The sequence below is a fragment of the Chanodichthys erythropterus genome, chromosome 7 (genome assembly GCF_024489055.1).
Source record: "Chanodichthys erythropterus isolate Z2021 chromosome 7, ASM2448905v1, whole genome shotgun sequence".
Lineage (NCBI taxonomy): Eukaryota > Metazoa > Chordata > Actinopteri > Cypriniformes > Xenocyprididae > Chanodichthys > Chanodichthys erythropterus.
This window is the reverse complement of record NC_090227.1, coordinates 20,092,055-20,106,643: the sequence shown is the minus strand read 5'-3', so window position 1 is coordinate 20,106,643 and position 14,589 is coordinate 20,092,055. Positions and strand designations below refer to the sequence as shown.

Below are 14,589 nucleotides of genomic sequence, written 5' to 3'. Positions count from 1 at the left end.
GCAGTTCAGGAAGCCATGGCGGGTGCAGGCCGTTCAAGGGGCCACGTTGATGTGGCCTCCGTGGCCTTGGCCCGGACCCCAGGTTCAGCCACTAAGGTCGGGAACTGATAGCCCCCCAAAAAAAATATCTTGGGAGGATCTCTAGGTTGGAGAGGACTCTGGAACAGGCACTGGGCTGAGCTCTGGGACTGGAAGGAGCACAGGGCGGAGGTCAGGGGCTGGAGCCTGCACTGGACAATAGTCAGGGGCTGGAACTTGCACTGGTAAGGCATAAGCACTCGTGTTTTGTTGGATCACTCCTTTCTTGAGAAGCTTGCTGATATTTTCTCTAACTTCATGCTCTCAACATGTGTCCCAAGTCTTATTCAGGCCTGCAACCAGATGTCTTCTGGGGAAAAATTCACCACTTGCACAGGAAAAAGCGGTGCCGAGTTGCATGTCTCTTCTTAAATTAGCAATTTCTCCCATAGTCTCCTCATGTTTTCTACCAGTTAGAACAACCTTATACAAAAACAAAAAAACAAACAAACAAAAAAAAAAACAACAGGCGAAGACAAGCAAACCATTAACAAAGCTTAAAGTGTAAGTAGTAAAGCGTTATTTGAATAAAAAACTGAAAAGCTTTACAACAAAATCCACAAGCAGTACAAAAGTGTCTTTAGTGTATCGGCCATGTAAAGACTGTAGTATGCAATGATTACTATTATGGTTCTAAATCACCTTAGAGGATTATTTACCCAATTAATGTCCAAGGACTAGGAGAGGATTAAAGATGCCAGAGTCATGGATCAGATTCACTGAATGCATTGAATGGTCAAATGAAAGAATGAATTATTTGCTCACAATGTTAACAAAATGTAAATATATGTCTCAAATAAAACAGCGTTGACCTACACAAAATAACCAAACTATATAATCATGTGCTTTAACTCAAAAGATACAATTATAATGTTGAGATCAGGAAATGAAGTGGTGGAAATAGGAGTACTCAGTCTTTGCAAGTCCCAAGTGTTCCAGAAAAGGGTGCAGATATCCTCAAACGTCAATACTCACACTAGATGCCATCACATTGGAACTCGAACAGGTGGTTACATGTCAGTATGTATCCTTATCTGGTCCTGAGTGGCTTAATATGATGTGATATTAACAGTGAGGCCTGTAGCTTTGTGTGCTTCAGTGTTCAGTGTGCGTGATGGGTGTGTGTGATATGCGCAGAGCATGGTCAGCTGGATGAACATGGTTCTACAAATAAAACTCATTTAGTTTTCCGATGTGATTTGTACAACAAAGTGCTGCGTCATTATCGTTTCACGTGAGTGAACATGTTAGACATTGCAAACGTGTGATAAATGCATAATATAGCAGCTGCTCTTTTACAACTGTATACATTTCTTATTGATGCATCTAACAGCATATCAAGACAATGATTATTAAACTGAATAATGAAACAAACACTTACAATCTGCAATGATGCACAAGATGGTATTCACCATACAATTCCACTAATGTCTGGAGAGATCATACAACATCTGCCGCTCATCACATTTGAAAATGCCAAGCTGTTTACGATCTGAGTGCTCTATGGTCGATCTATAACTGGATGGCCTTAATCCACCTTGACATGTTTATTTTGTGATGGGACAGTTGATACCGGAGCTTCGATGCTCCACCGCAGTTTTCAAAGAACTATTGCATCACACACTGTACCGATGCTTGTATTGAAATGACAATACCACGTGATTGATGACATTTGAAGCTTAGAACATCATGCAGTATTGGAAAGTCGAGACAGCTGGTTTGAAAAAATTGGTGATTCAGCTGCATAAAGGAAAATGCATTTAATCATGTTTTATTGCTGGGGTCTCAGAGACCCTGAACACAATATAAGGGTTAAACAAGCTCACCCAAGATATCTTTTTAACTACTCATGTAAGTTGTGATCACATCATTGTATATTTTATATTATTGATCAATATGTTAATCCGATGATCAGGTTACACATGGCATGAGTGGTGGCCTCATTGTCACAAATTAATTTAGATGAGATTACATCAGACTAGATAGAACTGATTCAAGACAAGAGTGATTCTATATGTCACGGACTTCCGAAGCTTTGGTCATTTGCTTTTTCAAACCGTAGATCTGCTCTGTGATGATTTAGATATGGTGGAGAAAACAAGTCTGACCACCATATGTCGCTAATGTGCACTGGGTTAAAAGCTTCAAGTAATGAACCGTTTTTCAGCACAATTTGATGAAACTCGCAAGACTTCTGATTAAACTCTGCCTACTCAGCAGATGCAATACTCGTACAGAGCACTATACAACAACTATAATAATATGAGTTTAAATTGAACATGGCCTTTTGCACAGGCCATCTTGGGTTTTTATAGGCTTTGGTAATCTCAAGTCTCTGTGTGTGATTGGCTAATCACACAAGGCAGACAGCAGTTGGCTGCAACAACTGCAAATTGATGAACCAATAGGAGCAGGCTAATCATAAGGCAGACAGCAATTGGCTGGAACAACTGCATATGGATGAACTAAGGGATGGCAGACTTCTGCAACAGAATCACACAGAGAGAAAACAAAACACATATGCCTAGAGGGCGTAGCATACCAATATTTGGTGGTAATATAGCATAAGAAGAGATTTATACACTGTTTTTTCATAGGCTGGTCATTTTTGACTGGGAACTCCACAAGTGTGACTTTCAATGTTTCCACTGACTAAATTAATTGTATTTCATAAATGTAAACAAAATTTGATTTTGATGGATGCAACACACTCAAAAAAAAAAAAAAAGAAAAAAAAAAAAGAGTTAAACTGTTTTAAAACAGTCCACAATTAACAGGTGTTGGCCAATACTGTTGGTGAGGGTATTGTGTTTGGGCATAAAAGGAGCATATCAGTCTTTGCAAGTAAATCCAGACAAATCTCAGGCCATGTAGGGCAAAGCAGGAAACCTATGTTGAGCTCCTCAACATCCATACTGGCGTGATGAATACAATCTTCAACTGGATGGAAATTAAATAAATACTTTGAATGTTGCGATCCTATCGGATTTATGATAGCAACCTGAATCGTAACAAAGCACTGTTCGCCAGAGGAGAACTGGCCCCCCGACTAAGCCTGGTTCCTCTCAAGGTTTTTTTTTTTTTCCATTTTAACACCTATTTGCCACCTGTTTGCCACCTGATGTCACCTGTTGGAGTTTGGGTTCCTTAATGCTGTCGCCTTTGGCTTGCTTAGTTGGGGACACTTGACATTTGACTTGACATTTGATATTCAGCAGTGCTTTGATCTGCCTGCATTGACACTATTCTTTAAGAGTTGCAGTGCAGCCAAAATAATGTATTAGTTATCAATGTAAAGCTGCTTTGACACAATCTGCATTGTAAAAAGTGCTATATAAATAAAGGTGACTTGACTTGAATGTGTGAAGCCCTCAGATGGCATTACATTAAAGAAACAATAATGCTACTGTGTTAAATATAGCCCCAAACTGTTGTCACAACACAATTTGCCACAGCATCAAGAAATGCAGCTTAAATCTGCAAGGTTATTCGAGCACGATCACACGAAAATGCATATCAATAGTATCAGTGTGTAATCTCGTAGAATATATAAGCCAAAATGAGTTTTGGCGCGCTTATGATACGCAGTTTTTCGCGTGCATATGATACGCACTTTATGGCATATTAAATGTACGATCCCCCCAGAGACTTGATTCTGATTCTGATTGGTCAGTAACTGTGTTTTATTCACGATAAAGCATGACTATGACCACTTCACCCAACGGTTCAGTGTATCACTGCACAACATCCTTAACAACCACCCGTAGCAACATAAACATATGTTTGTTCTTATTGGAAGCATTAACAGGTCAACCTGTCAAAATGTATCATGTGGGCATTATGCAATGTATGTGTCATTCACCTTTAATTTTGAGGCCACGCCTCTCCCATCTGCTCACTACTGTATGCTCATTGAGTTATACTTTAGACAGTGCCATGAACAGGTCTAGTTTAAACTACTTGACTGTTTTCTCATGCTGAGCGATAAGTAGATGTTTGTGTGAGGAAATATCATATATTGTGTAAAAAATAAATAAATGACACAGCGTATGAGAAAAGTTCTTAGTCTGTTTTGTTGTTGTTGTTGTTGTTGTCTTTCCATGAGATTGCCTATCACACCTAGGGGCATACTGTTGCTGTTTATGATCAGAAATTATTTTTCCAGTGGAAGGATTGTATTTAGTGATTTTACTTCATGAAAGGGGCATTGATGCATATTTTTGGCTTTAATATTTGTAATGTGTGGTAACTGTTTTATTAAAGCAATAAGGTATTATTGGCTATTGCTCTATGGTGAATAAGTCACAGCTAAAGGGGTTGCAGGCATACCCCTGCATCATGCCTAATAACGCCCTTTAGCTGTGACTTATTTCAAAATACAGCACAGCCTCTCGCACCTTAGTGCTGCCATCAAGATGACATCTATCTTGGGAAGCAAGACATCCAGGCCTCATTCTGCACATGCTAAAACTGAGTGGTTTCTAGATACTTTACACTGGATCTGTCTCCTTTTGAGAATGTGTGGCCCATCATGATAAAGAGAATCAGCAATAAGAACCACAGACCATTGAGCAGCTAACTTGTATCTGTTGAGATTGGACAAAAATTCCACTTGCAAAAATTAATTAAAGGAAACGTGATGTCCCACCATTTTTGGTGTGTGTTGCACCATCAAAATTTTCTTTATATGTCTTGTTGGTCAGCTATATTTGAAGAGTTTCGTTGCAAAACGAGATTTTTTTTTTTAATTTTTAAAAAATCTTGTTATTTGGTTGTGCATTCCAATTAATTTCAATTCAACTGCAGTTGGTTTGTTTTGATTTAAACCTTCATAACTTAAAAAATACAGCTAAGTAGCAACATAAAACAAAATAATAACATGATAACATAATAATAAACATGTTTTGACAAAAATGTTAAAAACGGAGTTATCTCGTTTTGCAACGAAACTCTTCATTTGTATTTTTGTCAGCTAAAGGTTAAAGAGAATTAACAAATCACAGATTCTTTATTTAATTGCATTTTCCAAAATGTCCCAACTTTTCTGAAATTGGATTGTAATTTCTTTCTTGAAATGACATCAAAAGTGGAAAACGTTCTTCAAAAACATACATTTACACAAACTGACCACCAACCACAACTTTTAGAATTTATGAATTTGCTAAATATTTTGTCTTTAAATAAATAATAAAAACACCAAAAAAAAATTTGCAGTGTTAATATAGACATTATTTTATTTGTCATTAGGTCATTAGGTTTTTTGTTTTCCCATCATACGTTTCTTTGTATTTTGTTCAGGCTTAAACAGGATGATATAACATTTAGGTGCAAATATGCAGAATAGTAAACCAAAGCTTGAGGCTAAAATTGCAAATATCTCCACAGCTACAGTAAATTTTCCAGGAGAACTGACATAAGCTGGAATAAATGTGATCCATACAGCACAGAATATGAGCATACTGAATGTGATGAATTTTGCTTCATTGAAGTCATCAGGCAGTGTGCGAGCAAGAAAAGCCAGAATGAAACACAAGACACCAAGCAGGCCAAAATAACCCAGAATAGCCCAGAAACTTATAGTAGAACCCAGACTGCACTCAAGAATTATCTTTTCCTTGTAATATTTCATATTTTTGTAGGGAAATGGAGGGGATATTGTTAGCCAAAGCACACATATCAGAACCTGGATAAGTGTAAAGGCAAGAACACTGAGTCGTTGTTGTGTAGGCCCGAACCATTTCATGACATTACTTCCTGGAAGTGTAGCCTTGAAGGCCATTAACACCACTATTGTTTTCCCAAGAACACAGGAGATACAGAGGACAAAGGTGATCCCAAACGCTGTGTGACGCAACATACAAGACCATTCAGTGGGCTGACCAATGAAAGTAAGTGAACAGAGGAAACACAGAGTCAATGAGAACAGCAGCAGAAAACTCAGCTCTGAGTTGTTGGCTTTTACTATGGGGGTGTCCTTCTTGCTGTAAAATAGGATGGCCACCATCACAGATAATCCTACTCCAAACAATGAGAAAAAGACAAGCACTATACCCATAACTTCTGTGAATGACAGAAACTCTACAGCCTTTAACACACATTTATTTTTCTCAGCATTAGACCAGTATTCCCCTGGACACTGCTTGCAGTTATTTGAATCTGGAAAGGAAGTTGTGATCACTGTAGTTAGAGGAAAATGTTTTCATTTATGAACTCCTTTGACAAGATACTGCATCCTGAACAGCAAAAGAAGAACACAAAAAGAACAACTAATTAATTTTTTTTGAAACTGTGAGATGGACTGAAGATTACCTGTCTCATTACTGATTTCTCCTTCGGTACATGAAATACAGTCATAACAGCAGACAGGTCTTCCTTTCTGTACAGCCTTCCTAGTGCCTGGAGGACAGCTCTCACTACACACAGACCTTGGCTTCTACATAGAAAAATACATTATACATAGTTATATACTGACTCTGAAAAGAAAAAAAAAAAAGAAAAAAGAAAAAAAAAGAACATTAATTTGTCAGTATTATGGACTACAGAATATTGCATTGTTAAAGCATAAAATGATGCAAATCTCTCTTTGCATAGGGGTAGAGCTTTGAACAGAGGCACATCTTTGACATTTAAATGTACTGTCATTTAAACACATCCTGTAGTACAAACAGATTGTCATTTACCTCCAGCTGTCCTCCAGCCCAAATTATATTTTTTGTGTTAAGCATAAAGCTCTGGTTAGGGGGCAGTGAGGCATCAAAGTAACCCACTGGTTTAAACTGGAATGATCCATTTGAGTCCTGCTGCCAGTTCACGACTTCATAATGGGCTACTGCGCCACCAGTGCTGTCAAACCACACATGATCACCAAACTTTACAGTGAAATTTACTTTTTTTAGAGCTTCAACCACCTAGTGATAAAGACAGTTTTGGTACATTATTTTTAAAGCATGGGCTATTAACATGTATTAACACGAGTTTTGGCGTGCCTATTAACGTTTTTTTTTTTTTTTTTTTTACCTGTTTTGGTTGTATTAGCAGACCTTTCTCACAGCCTTCTTGTTCTTTGCACTTCAATAGACTGTGTAGTGACTGAGCCACAGCATAAACCGCTTTGTAGACATTGTTTGCATATCTTTGATCAGGCACATCTTCATTGTTGTTTTTAAGTGTAAGTAGATCTTGATATCTGCTGCAGCTTAATGCATGTTGAGAAGAATCACCCTCAGTCTTTGTGCATGGAAAAGCTGTGTCCCAGAATGCCTTTATAACATAATCTGAAAACTCGTCAATATTGATTTTTCTAAATGCAAACCCCAGTGACCCTCCCATCACATGAAAACTCTTAGGAGTGATCAAACTCTTTGCAGTTATCCATCCCTCCCCTCCAATCAATTGAAAGCCTGTAATATTCTGAATACTTAGCTGATCAATAAGTAAGCCCATTTCTATAAGTGAAACAAATGCAACAATCACTTTTGCTGTGCTTTTTTTAATTGTGTCGACCACTTTTTTTAGTTTTTCAGCCTCTGTTCGGTAGAATTTCACAGAGTACTCCACACAAATCCCCTCCTTCTGAGCTGTATTCAGAAATATGGCCATAACATTGTTTCCATAATCATTGTCACTGTTCACAGCTCCCACCCAAGACCAGCCTAATTGCTTGATTATGTATGCAAGTGCTCTGCCTTGGTGGTAATCACTAGCAATAGTCCTGAAGAATGAAGGGTAATCTTTCCTATTACTGAGACATTCACATGAGGCTGAGTGACTTATCTGGGAAAAAAAAAAACAGGGAAGAAAAGAAAAGAAAAGAAAAGAAAAGAAAAGAAAAGAAAAGAAAAGAAAAGAAAAGAAAAAATGTGAAACAGTCATCAGTGTGGTGATTTTGTCAAACGTCTGGTGTCACTACTTACCACTGGAATTTTAAAAGGTCCTGTAGTTCTGGACAGAATCACTGTGGCGGAAGACTCTGTTTCTCCAATGATAGCATGTATAGGAGACTGTCCTGTGCATCTATTCTCTGCTGAAAACTCTGGTCCATTCATCAGGCCCATAGTTGCACTCATAGCAGACAGTCTTGAACCACAGGTATCGTAAATCCGGTAGCCAATAGAAACATTTGGGAGCAAACTTTCACTTCTGTTAATCTCTTCAATGGCAAAAATCATAATTTGAGCCATCCTAAAATCTCTTAAATTCACACTGTGAAAACATTAAATAATAATGATAAATAGCAACTAAATAAATAAAAGTATCAATTAAAAGTTTGTAAAAATAAAAAGTTAGAATAGTGAACAATATTATTTGCATTCAGCTTTAAAATACAAAGAAATTTACATACTCATGTTTGAAAGACCAAAACATTTCAGTTATTATAACAGTTTGCTGTTAAAAATAAATGTATAGTTAAAATGCATTTAAGATTTCATTTAAATATCTTAAAAAAAAAAAAAAAAAAAAACTCATATAATGCTTCCAATGTAACAAACCTGGAGCATGACAGAAGCTGAGGTTTTCGTGTGAACTGAAATGAAGGTAATGTTTCTTTACTGCGTATTGCAAAAAGTGCTCCAATGGTTATGTCTCCATTCTTGGAAAGCAGCGGGGACTTAGGTTCTCCCATCATTCGGCAAACAGTGCTCCCCGCCTTGGTATGAAGTTGATGGAAAACCAGGAATATGTAAAGACAGAGAAGCATTCTAACCATTGAGCTCAGCTGTGGCTGCCAAATGTAAATTATTTGATACAGTACTTGCACTTTTATAGACCTAATAAGTATGCATGAATGATTAAGAATATAGCCAATGATCTCAAAGAGTAGGGCATGAGTCACATCTTACATGTTTTTTGTTTAGTCTTTATTTATATAAAGTCACACTTGGTTGCTTGAAAGTATATTTTTGCATTAGTAAATATTTGTTACTGCATAGAACTCCCACTAGTTTTATGTGTTTCTTTGTTTTCAAGGAGGCCCTGCAATTTAAGTAAGATTTTATAAAGCAACATAACAGGAAGCACATACTGATTTTTAAACAAATTATTTTATTGAAATATGTTTCTCATGCACAAAATGAAAAATTTGTGGATTTTTTTAAAACATTCTAATTCATAAATTGGATTATACACAAAGCCTATTTCTTGAATGAAATACACTGCCCTGGAAAAATAAAATAAAATAAAATAAAATAAAATAAAATAATAATTTTTTGGTCATGATCTTGTATTGACAATGCAAGAGTCAAGCACTCTGTAAAGTCTACTCCAGCACATCTCAAAGAATTTAAATGAATTTAAGGTCTGGACATCATTTCATGTGTGATAATGATTCTTCATGTTCCCTCCTAACCATTCTTTCACAGTTTGAGCCTGATGAATCTTGACATTGTCATCCTGGGTTCAATTCGGGTTAGAAGAATGGTTGCCAAACATACTAGAAACATTATCTCTGTGATAATTATCCTATTATTATAGACTCTTAAGCATTTTCCTATTTAACCCTCTACCGCATAGTGTTGCCATATGGCAACATACTCTTTGTGTTCATTTCCTTGCCACTGTCTCTTTAAGAGAACATTCTCGTTTTGTTTTTTTGTTTTTTTGGTAAGAGAAGAGCTTAGTTTAGCCAATGATGTGCTTTGGTTAAGTCACATGAAATGCAATTTTTTTTCTGTGGCACAATTTCTGACAGACTGCCGTCTCTTGTCGGTAGTTGCTGACAGCAAACTAAAACGTCAGACCCATGTCACAGTCACAAAAAAATTGTTAACATCATCTCAGGTAAGTTATGATGACATATTCACCACTCAAAAAAGTTTTTTATGAAATTAGTTTTTGGTAAATCGATAAAATGTCTGTGTTGCCATATGGCAACACTGCGCAATAATGGAATGACATTATTATAATAGGTTAGCTAGCTAGCAAAGGCCAGCTGCAGTCTGTTAAGCTGTAACAATAAAAACATTAATGCTAGTGATATAATGTTGATTAGTCGTATGTTAAGGACTGCCATGGCATTTGCATTATGGATTAAATCAACATCAGAGACCAGCCAGTACTACTGGCTCAGACCTACCACTGGCCTACCATGGTGTCTCAAAAAGGCAGGTGCAAGTGGATGTAAATGTATTGTTAGGGTGAAGTGCACCAAATGTGATGTGTACATGTGTCTCACCTCTGAAAAAAAATAGATAGATATTTGCGTTGTCACAGACTGGTCAGGTTCCAACGTCACCCAACCACAATGCTCACAGTCGCCAGAGTACTGATCACCGACACTTGCACCTCATCACTCTACTCATTAGCAGCACTATATAGCACACACGCACACAGCACTCTATGTCCGGTCTCGTTTGCATCTACTCATTGCTATGCTTACCTCAAGGACTCATCTCCTCGTAATACTGACCTGTCTCCAGCGTGCCTCCTTCCCTCTGTGTGCTCCTTCTGCTGTGTGTGTGTTCCAACCAGCTCCCAAGTTCTCCAGCGATCTCCAAGCTCCAGCGTGTATCCATTTGCAAAGAAAGGACAGTAACTATTCCTCATATCACCAGCTCAAACCTCTCTACAACCAGTTCACTTACCTGTGTGTGTTCCTCTGCTCTACTGTGGTCTAATAAACAACTGTTACCTGCTACATCTGTGTCTGTCTCCTGTCTACCGTAACAGAAGACCAGACCAACACCGCAGACCCAGTATGAGCCAGCCGGACCCCTTCCAGGAACTTGTGGATGCGCTACGGCGCACACTTACCATCCATCCACCACCGCCATCTCCAGTCACTGTCCCTTCACCTGCATCAGCGAACACCACTGACAATGTCAAGAGTCTTCCTTCGTTACCACCGTACGCCAGTCCCATGGCCAAACCGGCGCTCTTCTCAGGATCGGCGGAGGATTGCAGTGGATTCCTGCTGCAATGTACACTGGTCCTGGAGATGCAGCCGCACCTGTACCCGAGTGACACCTCTAAGATAGCGTTCGTCATTTCTAAACTCAGCGGCAAAGCATTAAAATGGGCCACCTCCATATGGTCCCAGCGGGGTGCTGTAACCCAATCCTAATCTACATTTATTTCCCACTTCCGGGAAGTGTTCGGAAAACCGTTCATGGATTCTTCAGCTGGTGAGAAACTTTATAATTTAAAACAAGGATCAATGTCTATTTAAGACTATGCTTTGCAATTCAGAACGCTTGCAGCAATCAGCGGATGGAATGAACAAGCCCTGATAACAACCTATCGACAAGGATTAGAACCTCGGGTGCGGCTGCATCTCACTGCATGCGAGGACTCCATCGGCCTTGAAAAATTCATCCAGCTCTCCATACGCTGCGCCACTCGCATGCAAGCGTGCATCCAGGAACACCAGGACCAGTCCCTCTCCAACGTATTCCTCTGCCGATCTGAACCTGTCAGCTCCCCAGAACCAGCCCAAGAACCAATGGAAGTGGAAAACTCCCGTTTATCTTCTGAAGAACGCCGCCATCGGCTGACCCTTCATCTCTGTCTCTACTGTGGAGAACCTGGGCATGTGATTGCAGCATGCCCCGCACGACCGCCGCGCCCCCTGGTGAGTGCTATTATTCCTGCTACTCATAAAATGAAACCACTCACTACTGTCATCAATCTTACTGCCGCTACTGTCTCCCTTACAGTGGTGGCGCTCATCGACTCGGGGTCAGCCGGCAACTTTGTCTCCGGCGCCATCTGTCGTCAATTACATCTCAAAACCACTCCGTCTCTGACCATCTACAAGATCAGCTCAATAACCGGCAGACCCCTGAGCCGTAAGCGCGTCCGCACCGTGGCAGGACCTGTAACACTTCAAGTGGGTTTACTACACCGAGAAGAGGCTCATATGCTGGTTCTGGAGGATTCCACTGCTGACGTGGTTGGAGCAGCATAATCCTACCATCTCTTGGAAAACGGGTGAAATCCTGAAGTGGGGCGACACACTCTCATTGTCCGGCTGAACTTCCTCTTCCACCGACTCCTCTGCCTGACCTCACTCTCTGCGCCACGTCCATCGAAAGTCCAGTCAAACAACGCTCTGTCGATATCCCCAAGTGTTATGCCCCCTTCAGCGATGTCTTCTGCCCACAACGGGCTTCCAAGCTGCCTCCACACCGGCCATGGGACTGTGCCATCGACCTGCTTCCGGGTGAACCAGTGCCAAAGGGTAAGATATACCCTCTTTCCATCCCGGAGGAGAAGGCCATGGAGGATTACATCAAGGAAGCCCTTGCCCAAGGTTACATCAGGCCGTCTACTTCCCCTGCTGCTTCCAGTTTCTTCTTCGTGGCTAAAAAGGACGGAGGCTTGCGGCCATGTACTGATTATCGCTCCCTCAACAAAATAACTGTCAAGTTCAGGTATCCCCTTCCTCTCGTCCCAGCGGCCCTGGAACATCTCCGTGGTGCCACTGTGTTTAAGAAGCTGGACCTCCGCAGCGCGTACAACCTCATCCGGATACGTGAGGGGGACGAGTGGAAGACCGCCTTCATCACCCCTACTGGCCACTACGAATACCTGGTTATGCCGTATGGATTGGTCAACGCCCCCTCCGTATTCCAGGACTTCATTCATGAGGTGCTCCGGGAGTTTCTCCATTGCTTTGTCCTAGTCTACATCGACGACATACTCATCTACTCCCGGAGTCAGGCCGAACATCGCCGACACGTTGCGGAGGTCCTTGCCCGTCTACGTCAATACAACCTGTTCCTCAAGGCAGAGAAGTGCTCATTCCACCAACCTTCCGTCTCTTTCCTGGGTTACAACATAGACCACAGTGGCATCCGGATGGACAAGAGGAAGGTGGAATCCATCTCCAACTGGCCAGAACCCACAACTATAAAAGAACTCCAACGTTTCCTCGGATTCTTCAACTTTTACAGAAGATTTATCAAAGGTTACAGTTCCATCGCCCATCCACTTACCAGCCTGCTCCGCAATCAACCCAAGTCTCTGTCCTGGACCCCGGCAGCCACCAACGCCTTTAACCAACTCAAAGAAACCTTCACCACCGCTCCCTTGCTCGTACATCCAGACCCAGAGAAACAATTCGTCGTCGAAGTGGACGCCTCAACGACTGGAGTGGGAGCGGTGTTGTCGCAGCAGCAGGGGACGCCAAGTAGACTCCATCCATGCGCCTTCTTCTCCCGCAAGCTCAGCCCGGTGGAAGTCAACTACTCCATCGGTGACAGGGAACTTCTTGCTGTTAAGCTTGCCTTGGAAGAGTGGAGGCATTGGCTGGAGGGAGCCAAACACGCGTTCCTGGTATTGACTGACCATAAAAACCTTGAGTATCTTCGATCAGCTAAGAGACTGAACCCTAGACAAGCTCGCTGGGCCATGTTTTTCTCACGCTTCAATTACACCATCTCCTACCGCCCAGGTTCTAAAAATGTAAAGGCAGACGCTCTCTCCCGTCTGCATGCTCCTGACGAACAGACCGAGGAACCTGAACCCATCATCCCGAGCTCTCTCATCGTGAATCCTATTACCTGGTCAGAAGAGACCATCCCCTCCTCCAATGCCTCCACGAATCCTCCGCCGGGCTGTCCACCTGGCTTGCTGGATGGCTTCGGATGTCAGAAGGTACGTGCAGGGCTGTCGGGAGTGTGCCATCTCCAAATCTCCTCGTCATCTGCCAGCTGGGAAACTCCTTCCGCTGCCCGTTCCCGATCGCCCATGGTCACACCTAGGAGTGGATTTCATTACTGATCTCCCTGTCTCAGAAGGAAATACCACCATCCTAGTTGTTGTGGATCGCTTCTCAAAATCATGCCGTCTGATCCCACTTCCAGGACTACCCACTGCCATGGAGACCGCCGAAATACTCTTCAACCAAGTCTTCAGATACTTTGGAATTCCAGAAGATATAGTCTCCGACCGAGGCCCCCAGTTCATATCCAGAGTATGGAAATCGTTCTACTCCCTCCTAGGTGTGGCCGTTAGCCTGACTTCCGGATACCACCCACAGTTGAACGGGCAGACGGAGAGGAAGGTACAGGAGATTGGCCACTTCCTCCGTACCTTCTGTCATGACCACCAGGACTCTTGGAACCAGTTCCTGGGTTGGGCCGAGTACGCCCAAAAGTCTCTCCGTCAGTCAACTACAGGGCTCACACCGTTCCAGTGCGTACTCGGCTACCAATCCCCACTGTTCCCCTGGGATGGGGAACCCTCCAACGTTCCGGCAGTGGATTACTGGTTCTGAGAGAGCGAGAGGGTATGGGACTCAGCACACCATCAACTGCAACGAGCCTCATCTTGGAGGACGGAACTGCGTATGAGGTTCGTGAGATCTTGGACTCCCGGCGTCGTGGTGGTCAGCTGGAATATCTTGTGGATTGGGAAGGATACGGCCCCGAGGAACGCTCCTGGGTCCCAAGGAACGACATCTTAGACCCCAACTTACTCCAAAATTTCATGCAATTAATTTTACAGTTTAGCAAATTAAAAATATTTAACGCAATTAACGCATAACTAATATATGCTGGCTTTTGCTTGAAT

The 14,589-nt window shown here is 41.6% G+C and overlaps 1 protein-coding gene across 1 annotated transcript; it reads right to left on the bottom strand.

The window, feature by feature from the left end:
* Positions 1-5,329: 5,329 nt before the first annotated feature.
* On the bottom strand, positions 5,330-8,776 carry LOC137022891 (extracellular calcium-sensing receptor-like). The gene is made up of 6 exons (XM_067389361.1): positions 8,568-8,776; positions 7,992-8,280; positions 7,096-7,851; positions 6,759-6,986; positions 6,388-6,511; positions 5,330-6,234 (listed from the first exon to the last, which is right to left on the bottom strand). The coding sequence occupies exons 1-6, from the start codon at positions 8,774-8,776 to the stop codon at positions 5,330-5,332; spliced, it is 2,511 nt and encodes an 836-aa protein (XP_067245462.1).
* Between the last annotated feature and the right edge of the window lie 5,813 nt (positions 8,777-14,589).